Consider the following 15647-nt stretch of genomic DNA (forward strand, 5'->3'; position numbering starts at 1 on the left):
GTATGTCAGACTAGTAGGTGAGTCAGACTTCACTGTATGTCAGACTAGTAGGTGAGTCAGACTACACTGTAGGTCAGACTAGTAGGTGAGTCAGACTACACTGTATGTCAGACTAGTAGGTGAGTCAGACTTCACTGTATGTCAGACTAGTAGGTGAGTCAGACTACACTGTATGTCAGACTAGTAGGTGAGTCAGACTACACTGTATGTCAGACTAGTAGGTGAGTCAGACTACACTGTATGTCAGACTAGTAGGTGAGTCAGACTTCACTGTAAGAACCCAACTGCATTCTGAGTCACCAGCACCTTGCAGTAAGAGTCGTCCGACGTTTGGATGGTGTGGTTGCAACATGTCATGTAGTTGATTGTGTGTCTAAGTACTTCAATGGTATGGTTGCACTGTGTGACGTAGTTGATTGTGTGTCTTAGTACTTCAGTGGTATGGTTGCACTGTGTGACGTAGTTGATTGTGTGTCTTAGTACTGTAGTGGTATGGTTGCAGTGTGTGACGGAGTTGATTGTGTGTCTTAGTACTTCAGTGGTGTGGTTGCACTGTGTGACGTAGTTGATTGTGTGTCTTAGTACTTCAGTGGTATGGTTGCAGTGTGGGACATAGTTGATTGTGTGTCTTAGTACTTCAATAGTATGGTTGCACTGTGTGATGTAGTTGATTGTGTGTCTTAGTACTTCAATGGTATGGTTGCAGCATGTGACGTAGTTGATTCTGTGTCTTAGTACTTCAGTGGTATGGTTGCAGCATGTGACATAGTTGATTGTGTGTCTTAGTACTTCAATAGTATGGTTGCAGTGTGACATACTTGATTGTGTGTCTTAGTACTTCAATGGTATGGTTGCAGCATGTGACATACTTGATTGTGTGTCTTAGTACTTCAATGGTATGGTTGCAGCATGTGACATAGTTGATTGTGTGTCTTAGTACTTCAATGGTATGGTTGCAGCATGTGACCATACTCACTCATTCATACCAATCAGCAATAATCAAGCACCCAGTCATTGCTGACTGTAGAGACAGGTGTACAGCTCTGCTGACCAGCACTCCATCTAGGAACATACCATCTGTGTTCTCATGGCTGTCCTTGACAATGGTTGTCACTTACTTCCAGCCAAGTCCCTGCAGACAACAGGAGGTGGTCTCCATGACAACGTCATCAGCTCTATGGGTCTTGCTATCTCCCACTGCCCCAAACAGCACGTGCTGGGTCACCAGTTGCCTGCCAACCTAGTAGCAGAAGAGTTGTCTCCCCTGCCAGACTCTCTACAGTCCCTGCTCAACACGTTCAGTCCCATGATGCTGTGCAGTAGTGCGTCCGTGCAAGTCACAGCCTTCCATGTGCTCAACAGGTTGGTAGAAAGTTGTACAAGTCATACAGCCAGACTTTCTGGGGGGGATGTTACAAGTTTTTTGTACAAATATCCAGATTGCTTGGTTGAAAAAATGAAAAATCAGATAATTCAAATATTGTCCTTGCTAAATGTTAAGTTGGTAGAATGAAAAAGGGAAATAAGTTGGGGGTGAGAGGAATAAGGAAAGAAACAATAACAAATGTGTAGTTTGGACTGGCTGTTTAATGTAATAATAGATTCTTGAAGCTACACTTTCCAAATCTTCTGTGTCCACATCTTCCTGGCCCATGAAGACGCCGGGGTAGAATAGGTCTTCATCAACCCATACTTGCCGTAAAAGGTGACTATGCTTGTCTTAAAAGGGGACTAACGGGATCGGGTGGTCAGGCTCGCTGACTTGGTTGATGCATGTCATCGATCCCAATTGCGTGGATCGATGCTCATGATATTAATCACTGGATTGTCTGGTCCAGACTCGATTATTTACAGACCGCAGTCATATAGCTGGAATATTGCTGAGTGCGGCGTTAAACAACAAACCAACCAACCAACCACATCTTCCTACCGTATATTTGTTTGAGACAACCTTGCATCAAGTGTTCCGGCTCAGTAACTCAGTCTGATTGCATGTCAGTGTGCTGCCGTGGGCAGGATCGTTGCTCAGGTTTTATGGTGACTGGTCTGCCTGGTCCAGATTGTCGTTGATGCAGCTGGAATATGGCTGGTTAAGTCCCACTCACTCCCTATTGTGATTTTTCTTCTCAAAAGGTCTTAATGTGTCACTGTGCCCCAATGGATTCTAAATTTGAAGGTTGAGTGGTGTACAGAAACGATCAGCTAAGAAAATCCCAAACACAATTCACAATTTGCAGAGACTCAGTTTCAGTGACATCTTGTATAATCCGACTCTGTATGGTAGCTCATGTGAACAATGTCGACTGTTACGTGACATGTGAAAGATGGCACATTATGGCAGGATTTCGGTGCAGACGCACCAGATGACTTGTATCAGTTTCACAAGATGGTGACGAGCCAGTCAGATGGGTTGATTGTTAGACATGAAATGCTAGCTAGCTCTCTGAGGGTGGGGCGGTCGAGTAGCCTACTGGTAAAAGCGTTCATTCGTCACGCCAAGACCCAGGTTCGAATCCCGACATGGGTACAATATGTGAAGCCTGTTGCTGGTGTCCCTGACGCGATATTGTTGGAATATTGCTCACTCAAAACCAGCCACCCACTCACTCACTCACTCACGCAGTGTATGTTCTGTTCCAGAGTTGTGAGTGAGCTGCCGGCCTATGAACAGGTGGACAAGGACGAGGTGGAACAGCTGCAGGAGGAGGACAAGAGAAACGATGAGTCCAGGTGAGTCATGGGGAGAGGAGAGTCCACAGTCAGGGGGACAGAAGAGGCCACTGTCAGAGGGGGACAGGAGAGTGCACAGTCAGAGGGGGGAGAGGCCACTGTCAGAGGGGGACAGGAGAGTCAACTGTCAGAGGGGGACAGAAGAGGCCACTGTCAGAGGGGGAAGAGGCCACTGTCAGAGGGGGACAGGAGAGTCCACAGTCAGAGGGGGGTGGGAGAGTCCACTGTCAGAGGGAGATGGGAGAGTCCACTGTCAGAGGTTGACGGGAGAGTCCACTGTCAGAGGTGGATGGGAGAGTCCACTGTCAGAGGGGGGTGGGAGAGTCCACTGTCAGAGGGGGATGGGAGAGTCCACAGTCAGGGGGACAGGAGAGTCCACTGTCAGTGGGGGACGGGAGAGTCCACTGTCAGAGGGGGACGGGAGAGTCCACAGTCAGAGGGGGACGGGAGAGTCCACAGTCAGAGGGGGGTGGGAGAGTCCACTGTCAGAGGGAGATGGGAGAGTCCACTGTCAGAGGTTGACGGGAGAGTCCACTGTCAGAGGTGGACGGGAGAGTCCACTGTCAGAGGGGGATGGGAGAGTCCACAGTCAGGGGGACAGGAGAGTCCACTGTCAGAGGAGGACAGGAGAGGCCACTGTCAGTGGGGGACAGGAGAGTCCACAGTCAGAGGGGGACAGGAGAGTCCACTGTCAGAGGGGGACAGGAGAGTCCACAGTCAGAGGGCAACAGGAAAGTCCACAGTGTTTGGGGTCATCACTAAAGTATCATGTTGGTAACCTTTGTCCGTGACAGAAGATCCAAGCAGCAAAAAATTGGTTGTCATGGTTATTTTGGGGAGACAACTCTTTCTTTAATTGTTGTTTGTCAATGTTGCAGTAAACCGCCTCATGCTGTCAACAAGGTGTGTATGGAGGGCGCTGCTGCCATGGACATCGTCTTGTGTGATGCAGGTCTGGAGGACTGCCTCACCATCGCTCCCAACACAGATGAATACAAGTACACCATGGGATACCTGTTGTCATGGAAACTCATCCTCAAGCTGTTTAAGAGTAGTCCTTCCGAGGTAATTTCACGATGGATTACCACTGTGTAAACCTGATGAATAGTTTCAGTAATGCTGCTTTGGTGCCAACAGTTTTTGGGGGGAGGGGGTTGTCCTCAACCTGCAAGGCCCCACCCACTACAGTAGGTCAGTGATCCAAGTAATTAACAATGTTGGCTTCAGAGATTTGAATTTAAGATATACTCACCGACAATAGAAACATGCAGAGAAGTATGTACTTTAAGAGTAGTTTCCAATGTGTAGCACTTAATGACAAAACTAACTATCAGTCAAGTGTTACCACGCAGTGTCTTTATTCTTATCACGATATGCTGCACATGATTTCGTAACTTTACACAGGTATACTGCTCAAGACAAATGGTGCATCTCGAGTCATGGATCTATGACATCATGTGATGAGTCATGGATCTATGACGTCACGTGTGATGCGTTCATGAGCATCGGTTCACACAACATACCAGTATGTTCGTTAGGGTTAGGGTTAAGGTCAGGGTTAGTGAGTATAGTGTTACCTGTGTGTATGTGTTACAGCTGAGGGCAAGGTATGCTGTGTACTTCAAGGAGACAGGTATCGTCAATCACCTGCTGGTTCACCTGTACCAACTGATGCCTGACACCCCCGTCACACCCGACACACAGACCAGCTACTTCAAGGACACGCCGTCCCTGCTGCCAACAGGTGATACAAATGAACGTGCTTGTTGGATATTGTCATTGTCATTGTCATTGTTTACCACATTGCCCGAATGATGTATCATGGTTTAAGCAGGAAGGACACAGGTGGAACATGGGCAGCAGATTACAGTTGAGAATTCCTTGGTTCCCATGCATGAATCACTGCCTGATTCTTTGTCTGTCAGCATCACAGCCACGTTCAGGAGTTCCACCAACATGGTCAGCATCACCAGCATCCATGGTGGCATCTTCCTGAGGCAAGGGAGTTAACTGACTATAAAAGTCCACTTTCCACCCTTGCTGAATTAGACTGGAATTTCTGTGCTCGATTGTAGTGCAACCAGTGGCTATTACAAGTTATGTCCCTTCTATGTCCCTCCTCTGGACCAATCAGATTCCATCTCTCATAATACTTGCATTTGCTTTAAAAATATGGAAGGACCCAGTCAAGAGGGTCTGATTGATAATCAAAATCTATATGGTAATAAAATTGGCCTTACCCTCGCGAAGTGCGTCAAATCACTTGAGTACATTGATTGAAAATATGCCAAGATTTGGAAAATGTTGATGCCCAGTTGGCGAAACTGATGCTTGGCAAATGTTACAATCAGCCGAAATCAGTACAGTAGTTGCTATGTTGTTTACAAACCGGGTGTCAAGTTCGTTTCCTGATTTTTATTGGACTATGCATAGACTCATTAGTTCAGCCAGAATATAAGTTTGAAATTCCTGCCTTGTTCACCAAGGGTGGCAACTTGACTGGAGTCACTTAACTCCCTTTGGAAGAAACACTGATGGCTTTCATCCCACATTGAGCTGACAACACATGATATGACAGCTGTACACAACGTGATCAACCCAGCTCACTCACTCACTCACATCAGCTATAGTGCTGTACTTTCACTACTTGTTTTTTCAAAGTAAACATGATGCAAGTTTCGACTGCTCTACATGACAGATGATCCATTGCAGCACGTCCCAGGTCATGTGACATCAAGCAGCTGTCATGTGACGTGTATCGACAGTGTCTGGAGACAATCCCAGCGCTTGTCCGACAATGGTGGATAGAACAGGACAAGAGGACAACAAGTTACATTGACAAGTAAGATTGTGATAGTTGGACAACTGGTTACATTGACAAGTAAGATTGTGATATTTGGACAACTGGTTACATTGACAAGTAAGATTGTGATAGTTGGACAACTGGTTACATTGACAAGTAAGATTGTGGTAGGAAGACAACTGGTTACAATGAGTAAGATTGTGACAGATAGATTCTGCTGGATGAACACTTTTTGCTAGATGCATGACTATTATTGCATCAACACATGGGATTGCCGATGACAAATATTATGATTGGAAACCAAAATATTTTGTTAGGAAGAGAAATAGTTGTCTGAATATTGGGTTGGGGTTTTTTTTATATCTAGTTCCCGATTGACTTGTATGTTAACAAAGTGGTATGGCTTACATGTACAGTAAGACTGTGGGGTGTACAGCGATGATGTCTGTGGGGTGTACAGTGATGATGTCTGTGGGGTGTACAGTGATGATGTCTGTGGGGTGTACAGTGATGATGTCTGTGGGGTGTACAGCGATGATGTCTGTGGGGTGTACAGTGATGATGTCTGTGGGGTGTACAGTGATGATGTCTGTGGGGTGTACAGTGATGATGTCTGTGGGGTGTACAGTGATGATGTCTGTGGGGTGTACAGTGATGATGTCTGTGGGGTGTACAGTGATGATGTCTGTGGGGTGTACAGTGATGATGTCTGTGGGGTGTACAGTGATGATGTCTGCATTCAGGTTCACCAAGAGGCACGTGAGTCCCCAGCTGTGTCACTCCGAGATCTCCTCCGTCCAGGCCACCGACGAGGAACTGGATGGAATCGAGGTCAGTGTTGTCTATCTAGTGTAAGTCTCCATGGGCAGACAGAGCCCGTAGTATCTCATCCTTGACGACGGCAACGTAGGCTGGTCGTAAGAAGCGACTTAATGGATTGTGTGCATGTCTCCGGAGACCTATGGCATGGATCATTGGTCGTAGTATCAGTCTCTGGATTATCTGACCCAGGCTTCATTATGTAATGGCTATTTATGTAGATGGAATATCTATGTTTGTCATTAAACAAAAAACAAACAAACAACTAACTTGAATAGATGACAAGAATGGAGTGTGGAAGAATGTGTGTGGTGTGGTGTATGTCTGTGTCTGTGAGTGGTGCGTTTGTGTGTGTTACTGTGTGTGATGTGTCTGTTGTATGTCTCTGTGCTTTTGTGTGTTTGTGTGTGTGGTGTCTGTTGATGTATGTGTCTGTGTGTTTCTCTGTGTCTGTGGTATGTGTGCCTGTGTGGCGTGTCTGTGGTATGTGTGCCTGTGTGGTGTGTCTGTGGTATGTGTGCCTGTGTGGTGTGTCTGTGGTATGTGTGCCTGTGTGGCGTGTCTGTGGTATGTGTGCCTGTGTGGCGTGTCTGTGGTATATGTGCCTGTGTGGTGTGTCTGTGGTATGTGTGCCTGTGTGGTGTGTCTGTGGTATGTGTGCCTGTGTGGCGTGTCTGTGGTATATGTGCCTGTGTGGTGTGTCTGTGGTATGTGTGCCTGTGTGGTGTGTCTGTGGTATGTGTGCCTGTGTGGCGTGTCTGTGGTATGTGTGCCTGTGTGGTGTGTCTGGTATGTGTGCCTGTGTGGCGTGTCCGTGGTATGTGTGCCTGTGTGACGTGTCTGTGGTATGTGTGCCTGTGTGGCGTGTCTGTGGTATGTGTGCCTGTGTGGCGTGTCTGTGGTATGTGTGCCTGTGTGGTGTGTCTGTGGTATGTGTGCCTGTGTGGCGTGTCTGTGGTATGTGTGCCTGTGTGGCGTGTCTGTGGTATGTGTGCCTGTGTGGCGTGTCTGTGGTATGTGTGCCTGTGTGGTGTGTCTGGTATGTGTGCCTGTGTGGCGTGTCTGTGGTATGTGTGCCTGTGTGGCGTGTCCGTGGTATGTGTGCCTGTGTGGCGTGTCTGTGGTATGTGTGCCTGTGTGGCGTGTCTGTGGTATGTGTGCCTGTGTGGTGTGGCTGTGGTATGTGTGCCTGTGTGGTGTGGCTGTGGTATGTGTGCCTGTGTGGTGTGTCTGTGGTATGTGTGCCTGTGAGGCGTGTCTGTGGTATGTGTGCCTGTGTGGTGTGTCTGGTATGTGTGCCTGTGTGGTGTGGCTGTGGTATGTGTGCCTGTGTGGCGTGTCCGTGGTATGTGTGCCTGTGTGGCGTGTCTGTGGTATGTGTGCCTGTGTGGCGTGTCTGTGGTATGTGTGCCTGTGTGGTGTGGCTGTGGTATGTGTGCCTGTGTGGTGTGGCTGTGGTATGTGTGCCTGTGTGGTGTGTCTGTGGTATGTGTGCCTGTGAGGCGTGTCTGTGGTATGTGTGCCTGTGTGGTGTGTCTGGTATGTGTGCCTGTGTGGTGTGTCTGTGGTATGTGTGCCTGTGTGGCGTGTCTGTGGTATGTGTGCCTGTGTGGTGTGGCTGTGGTATGTGTGCCTGTGTGGTGTGGCTGTGGTATGTGTGCCTGTGTGGTGTGTCTGGTATGTGTGCCTGTGTGGTGTGGCTGTGGTATGTGTGCCTGTGTGGTGTGGCTGTGGTATGTGTGCCTGTGTGGCGTGTCTGTGGTATGTGTGCCTGTGTGGTGTGGCTGTGGTATGTGTGCCTGTGTGGTGTGGCTGTGGTATGTGTGCCTGTGTGGCGTGTCTGTGGTATGTGTGCCTGTGTGGCGTGTCCGTGGTATGTGTGCCTGTGTGGTGTGTCTGTGGTATGTGTGCCTGTGAGGCGTGTCTGTGGTATGTGTGCCTGTGTCGTGTCTGTGGTATGTGTGCCTGTGTGGTGTGGCTGTGGTATGTGTGCCTGTGTGGTGTGTCTGTGGTATGTGTGCCTGTGTGGTGTGGCTGTGGTATGTGTGCCTGTGTTGTGTGTCTGTGGTATGTGTGCCTGTGAGGCGTGTCTGTGGTATGTGTGCCGGTGTGGCGTGTCTGTGGTATGTGTGCCTGTGTCGTGTCTGTGGTATGCCTGTGAGGCATGTCTGTGGTATGTGTGCCTGTGTGGTGTGGCTGTGGTATGTGTGCCTGTGTGGTGTGGCTGTGGTATGTGTGCCTGTGTGGTGTGTCTGTGGTATGTATGCCTGTGTGGTGTGGCTGTGGTATGTGTGCCTGTGTGGCGTGTCTGTGGTATGTGTGCCTGTGTTGTGTGTCTGTGGTATGTGTGCCTGTGTGGTGTGTCTGTGGTATGTATGCCTGTGTGGTGTGGCTGTGGTATGTGTGCCTGTGTGGCGTGTCTGTGGTATGTGTGCCTGTGTTGTGTGTCTGTGGTATGTGTGCCTGTGTGGTGTGTCTGTGGTATGTGTGCCTGTGTTGTGTGTCTGTGGTATGTGTGCCTGTGAGGCGTGTCTGTGGTATGTGTGCCTGTGAGGCGTGTCTGTGGTGTGTCTGTGTGTAAATGATGAGGGTAGTCACCAGCTAGTATAAGCAGTCACTGAGCTGACACTTCACAAGCTAAATATGCTTCATTGCAAATTCATTCTGGTAACTTGGTTGAACGTCAGTTCACTTCTTTAACTGGAATATCTACACATGAATTGGAGCTGACAACAGATGTGAAAATATGAGAAAAGTTTACCGGTTCACACCGGACAAGTAAATAGTCACAGTGTTCTATTAACTTGCCTTGAGTCATCACTTGTCTCCAAGTCGTGGAGGAGTAAGGAACATGAAGATGATGAAGCTGACGACGTGTGTCACACACCCTGTACAGTGAATTACATCCACATTCTATTTCCATATTCCCTTCAGATCAAAGCTCGGCCTAAGATCCGTGAAGTGATAGCGAAGTACACGATGTCGGAGGTGAGCGTGGAGGTCGTGATCTCGCTGCCGGAGAACTACCCTCTAGGGAGCATCACGGTGGTCAGTGACAAGAAGGTCGGCGTAACCCAGTCACAGTGGGACCGGTGGCTGCTCCATCTCAACATCTTCCTCCAGCACCAGGTGAGCTACGTGTATGATTAGCAGGGGGGACTGGTGCATCATGCTGGTCGGTGACAAGGTGGGCTGACCACTGACCACTCCAGCACCAGGTGAGCTATGTGTGTGATTAGCAGGGGGAAGGTGCATCACGATGGTGTGTGACAAGGTGAGCTACGTGTGTGATTAGCGGCGGGGACTGGTGCATCAAGGTGGTCAGTGACAAGGTGAGCTATGTGTGTGATTAGGGGGGGGACTGATGCATTGCAGTGATCAGTAACAAGGTGAGCTACGTGTGTGATTACCAGGGGGGACTGGTGCATCACGATGGTCGGTAACAAGGTGGGGTGACCACTGACCACTCCAGCACCAGGTAAGCTACATGTGTGATTAGGTGGGGTCAAGGTGGGGTTACCACTCCATCTCAACACCTACCCCCAGCACCAGGTGAATGCGGAGACTCTCAAACATTGGAGGAAGTGGAATATGTATCACAGTGATACAGAGTGGTACAGAGCCTTCTGTTTGGCAGCCATTGTGGACCGATTTCAACAAGTCTGGGCAACATTACAACTTGGTTCCTGTCTGGTAGAGTTGGCGGTGTAATATCACATGTGTGGGTTATGCCGTCATCAGGTAGCTTGATGTAAGCACCACTGCAGCCTAGTGTTGTCCAATAATGGAAGTAGGCTGCATGGGTTGTTTTGAAGGTGTTTTAAATAGGATCATGGGTAATTGTTAATACGTTTTAATTAATACATAATGTGTTTTGTGATTCATTGTGTTCATGTTACCATGGTTACAAATTGGCCCATGTGATGAAGGGTATATGAAAAACGCTGCTGCAGGAATAAAACTGACATCGAGACCTTGGGTAATTTGACTAAATGTCAATGTCATGATGCTGTCAAATTGTTAAGTTGGCTACCTTTTATGCAAATACTCCAATTTCTACGCTTTGGAATTTTGATCTTCATAATGTCAGAGATTTATGCCTATAAACTTAATACATTTAAAGACTTGTACACAAGGTAATAGTGTACTTTTATGGTTTGAGTTTAAAAGGAATGTGGATTTATTGAGACTTCAGCTCCTGATTGTGTTGGCTCCTGGTGTATGTCCTGGCTGACTAGGAGAATCAGCTCCTGATTGTGTTGGCTCCTGGTGTATGTCCTGGCTGACTAGGAGAATCAGCTCCTGATTGTGTTGGCTCCTGGTGTATGTCCTGGCTGACTAGGAGAATCAGCTCCTGATTGTGTTGGCTCCTGGTGTATGTCCTGACTGACTAGGAGAATCAGCTCCTGATTGTGTTGGCTCCTGGAGTATGTCCTGGCTGACTAGGAGAATCAGCTCCTGATTGTGTTGGCTCCTGGTGTATGTCCTGGCTGACTAGGAGAATCAGCTCCTGATTGTGTTGGCTCCTGGTGTATGTCCTGGCTGACTAGGAGAATCAGCTCCTGATTGTGTTGCCTCCTGGAGTATGTCCTGGCTGACTAGGAGAATCAGCTCCTGATTGTGTTGGCTCCTGGTGTATGTCCTGGCTGACTAGGAGAATCAGCTCCTGATTGTGTTGGCTCCTGGTGTGTGTCCTGGCTGACTAGGAGAATCAGCTCCTGATTGTGGTGGCTCCTGGTGTATGTCCTGGCTGACTAGGAGAATCAGCTCCTGATTGTGTTGGCTCCTGGTGTATGTCCTGGCTGACTAGGAGAATCAGCTCCTGATTGTGGTGGCTCCTGGTGTATGTCCTGGCTGACTAGGAGAATCAGCTCCTGATTGTGTTGGCTCCTGGTGTATGTCCTGGCTGACTAGGAGAATCAGCTCCTGATTGTGTTGGCTCCTGGTGTGTGTCCTGGCTGACTAGGAGAATCAGCTCCTGATTGTGTTGGCTCCTGGTGTATGTCCTGGCTGACTAGGAGAATCAGCTCCTGATTGTGTTGGCTCCTGGTGTATGTCCTGGCTGACTAGGAGAATCAGCTCCTGATTGGGTTGGCTCCTGGTGTGTGTCCTGGCTGACTAGGAGAATCAGCTCCTGATTGTGTTGGCTCCTGGCGTGTGTCCTGGCTGACTAGGAGAATCAGCTCCTGATTGTGTTGGCTCCTGGTGTATGTCCTGGCTGACTAGGAGAATCAGCTCCTGATTGTGTTGGCTCCTGGTGTATGTCCTGGCTGACTAGGAGAATCAGCTCCTGATTGTGTTGGCTCCTGGTGTGTGTCCTGGCTGACTAGGAGAATCAGCTCCTGATTGTGTTGGCTCCTGGTGTATGTCCTGGCTGACTAGGAGAATCAGCATTAGGGACCAGCTGCAGCCCAGGGAGTCAACCAAACTCTGAAGCTGAAATGTTTTTCAAAACATGATGCGTTTTATCAGTCAGATATAACTAACTTCTTTCAGTGGCATTTAGAAGTTGGTGTGATGAAGAAAGACAAGTTCTATGGATGAACAACTTCTTTATTACAATTAGTACGACGTTTCGGTGTAGATCCTAACACCTTTATAAAGATGATCACTTGCTTGATAAAGGTGTTAGGATCAACACCGAAACGTCGCACTAATTGTAATAAAGAAGTTGTTCATCCATTTGTCTTTCTTCAGATATAACTACACTCTGCAAGAAACATTTTGAGGTCTGATTCAACTTTCTGCAAAAAATATGTGCTGTTCTACCCTGAAAACAGTAACTCCATTCTGTACTATAGGGACTACATGTGACACGTCGTATCATCCAGCAGTATCTGGTGCACATCTGGGGTCACTGGTTCCCATTCTTTTGTACTTCATGACTTGGCGCCACATCTTTATGTGATGAATGTCAGCTATTTTGAAATTTAGAGCATATGATTTTTAATTTCCCTGTGAAATGGTCATAATCTTGATAATAATAACTTTGTGAAACTATTTCAAGTGGTGCTTTGTGTTGGCAGAATGGCAGTATCATTGAGGGCTTGAAGCTGTGGAAGAAGAACATCGACAAGAGGTTTGAGGGTGTGGATGACTGCATGATATGCTATTCAGTTCTACATGGTACCAACTTCCAGTTGCCACGGTTACAGTGCCGCACATGCAAGAAGAAGTTCCACTCTGCATGTTTGGTAAGTTGACTTCACCTTCAAATCTACCTATAACCAAATGTGTAAAATTTGATTCATAATAATTACCGGAGTATAGGCTATTTATATTGCATATATTTCCACACCACTCAGGGATATGCTCAAAGCGCTATTATTACCCCGGTCACTTGATCAGTGTGCACTCAACATTCATTCTCAGCTCCCTTGGGGGTATACAACCCAAGCAGCCTGTGAGGTGCTGGAAGGTTAACCCACATTACCATCTCATCCTTCCGGGTACCCATTCACTGCTGGATGAACAGTCACATTTTGAACAAAGTCACTTGCCCAGGGAGATGCCACATGTGTTACTTGTGCTGCACGGTGATGCAATAGAAACTCTTGTAATGTTTTCAGCCTCACATTTAATCCTGGGAATTTAACACAAAATATATTTTTTGAGCTTCAATCAGACAATAGCTTGGTTCTCATCCTTCAAAATGTTAATAATAAATGCCAGACTAATGTTTCTTCATCATTCCTTTGCTTGCAGTACAAGTGGTTTAGCACCAGCCACAACTCAACTTGTCCGTTGTGCCGGAACCTGTTCTAGCCATCATGGTGGCCACGTTGCCGATCTGATACCTCCGTGCAAGCAGTGTCTTTGCAGTCAAGTCCAGCATCGGTCATCAGTGTCCGAGCAGGACTACTGCTGTGTGAATATGTATATTCTGGTGAAGATTCTGGTCCATTTCCTCAAGTTCTCCTGATGTTGGTGACAGTCAACTGGGAGACTGTTTCTGATAGTTGGTACAAGATCATGATTCAAGTCGGAGGGACTCATTCCACAGTGATGCTTGTTGTCCGGAGTCTGTGTCAGAGTACAGGAGTTGGTCACAGCGGTAAGATGGCTCTGTGTAATGAGGGGGCACGGGTGGCCCAGTCGTCTAAGGCGCTGTGATTCGCTGTGCAGAGTTGCGTCCCTTGGGCTCGCCAGAAACCTATGATTGTGGGTTCGAACCCCGGTTCGCCCTGATTGTTTCTAGGTTTGTCAGCACCATACCTGTGCTCGTGGGTTTCACCGAAGCAGTAAACATCTGAGATTTGCCTCGCTTCAGGCTTTCCTCCCACATTAAGCTGACACTCCATGATTCAACTGGAATACTGTTAAAAATGGCGTTAAACCCAACTCACTCACTGTGTAATGAGGCCCTGCTGTGTGAAGATGTAGAAGGCAACATACAAGGAAATGTCCACAGCCAGTGATCTTGCTTCATGTCTGCTTGGAGACTACTTCCGATCCTTCTTCCAATAGATGTGAACAAGACCGAGGCCAAGATGGATCTCAACACACGGTCCTCATGCCTGGTAACTAATGTGGCCATCATCATACTGAACTTAGTAACCATGGTAACCCTGGTTGTACATATAGTTACAGCATCAGTTGGGCATTTTGCCAACAGTATCCTACTGCTAATGCTGCTCAAGACAGGAGCTGAAAATGTCCATCGCAAACTGGTTGTCAAGAAGGAAGTTTTCATGTCTGACGACACCAGGAACAGTTTATGTTATTACATTGACGTGTTGATATAGGTTTATGTACCTCATACAATCAATTTCAATTGTTTAGTTCTGTTATTTTGTTCATTTGATGCCAACGAATGTGAAACGTACCTCTGTATGGTCAGATATTCTGTGATAATTATTTCTTTGTGATGTACAGATGTATGTATCCCAGGTATATGCGTGTCCCGGGTACAGATGTATGTATCCCGGGTATGTGGTTTACGTGTACCCAGATACAGACGTGCGTGTCCCAGGTACAGATGTATGAATCCTGGGTATGTGGTTTACGTGTGCCTAGGTTTACACTGCAAATAGCTGGACTTGTTCAAGGTTGTTAAGATCGTTTCATATTGAAAATATATTCTGTTGTTGCTAGCTGTGCCGGACTGCACTAGACTGCACCAGGCCAGGGAGACCCATACATCATGCTCATACATCTGTAGTGACCCAGCCCCCTCCCTCTCTGTTACCCAGGCCCCTCCCCCTCTGTTACCCAGGCCCCTCCCCCTGTTACCCAGGCACCCTCCTACTCTGTTACCCAGGCCCCTCCCTCTGCCATCCAGTCCCCTCCCACAATAAAGCACATGTGCACATAATTCATGTTTTGAACATTGTCCAACTCCTCAGAGGTATTCATTTAAGAGTTAAGAAAAGCACAGAATAAATATGATGAGTAAGATGCTTATTGTTTTCGATGAATCACAAAACTTCATCATCTTGCACCACTTCATGGTTTGAGTGAAACGATACAATATGTGTCACTATACATAGGTCATGATACAATATGTATAGCGATACACATATTTATGTCAAATCTCGTAGAAACTTTTGGGCTATAAATATTTCAGAGCAGGTTCAAAAGGAAAAGCTAGCCGTAGACACATTGCAGCTATCTTTAGTAGTGAACTTGAAAAGCTGTGAAAAGTTATTTTAGTATTTTATTGTATCAATAAAGAAAAAAATGTCAAATAAAAAGTCATGATGCACCAGTACACTGATGTATAGTTTCACCCCTATTGCAGTTTGTTTGGTCCAGACTTTATAAGCAAAATTGTAACACACCCAGTACGGGATATAGTATACACATTGTAATACACCCAGGTGGAGTGTTACACATCATTCACTCTCTGAGACATTGTCAACACAGCCTCTCTTCGTGTCACATGCAGGACTAACATTCAGGCCAGAAGTTGTTTATGGCCAAGTTAAATTCTAAACTAAACACAACATGAATTGGTTTTAAATAAAACAGTCAAAGTACAGGCTCTGGGTGTTTGTTTGTTGTTATAACCACTCTGTAATATTCAAGCTATAGGACAAGGGCAGCCTATAAATAATCAATCTAGACCAAACAATACAGTGATTGATATTGTGAGCAACGATCCATGCCTATTGGGTATGTCGACACACAATCAACCCATCAATGACCCTGACCAACCATCCAGGAAAAGATGTTTTGTTTGACCAGGATGCTGAGGAACAATTGTAATTTGGCGTCCTTGTGACCAAACTACCGTTTACCCAAAGATTTCATGAGTCAGCAAGATCTGCCAGAGTAGACGACAAATGACACAACT

General features: G+C 46.9%; 1 protein-coding gene across 1 annotated transcript in view; it reads left to right on the forward strand.

Annotated features, from left to right (window-relative positions):
- Positions 1 to 15333, forward strand: part of LOC124117646 (E3 ubiquitin-protein ligase listerin-like) — a 46356-nt gene extending 31023 nt beyond the window's left edge. Inside the window, exons 23-31 of the mRNA XM_048383433.1 lie at positions 1125 to 1362; positions 2641 to 2730; positions 3609 to 3795; positions 4327 to 4474; positions 5443 to 5572; positions 6277 to 6364; positions 9287 to 9481; positions 12379 to 12546; positions 13058 to 15333. Of these exons, the coding sequence (XP_048239390.1) occupies positions 1125 to 1362; positions 2641 to 2730; positions 3609 to 3795; positions 4327 to 4474; positions 5443 to 5572; positions 6277 to 6364; positions 9287 to 9481; positions 12379 to 12546; positions 13058 to 13117 (1304 nt within the window). The 3' untranslated portion in view covers positions 13118 to 15333. The remainder of the gene's footprint in view (positions 1 to 1124; positions 1363 to 2640; positions 2731 to 3608; positions 3796 to 4326; positions 4475 to 5442; positions 5573 to 6276; positions 6365 to 9286; positions 9482 to 12378; positions 12547 to 13057) is intronic.
- The last annotated feature ends 314 nt before the right edge of the window (positions 15334 to 15647 follow it).

Source organism: Haliotis rufescens, unplaced genomic scaffold, assembly GCF_023055435.1.
Source record: "Haliotis rufescens isolate VD_foot unplaced genomic scaffold, xgHalRufe1.0.p SCAF_48, whole genome shotgun sequence".
NCBI classification, from domain to species: domain Eukaryota; kingdom Metazoa; phylum Mollusca; class Gastropoda; order Lepetellida; family Haliotidae; genus Haliotis; species Haliotis rufescens.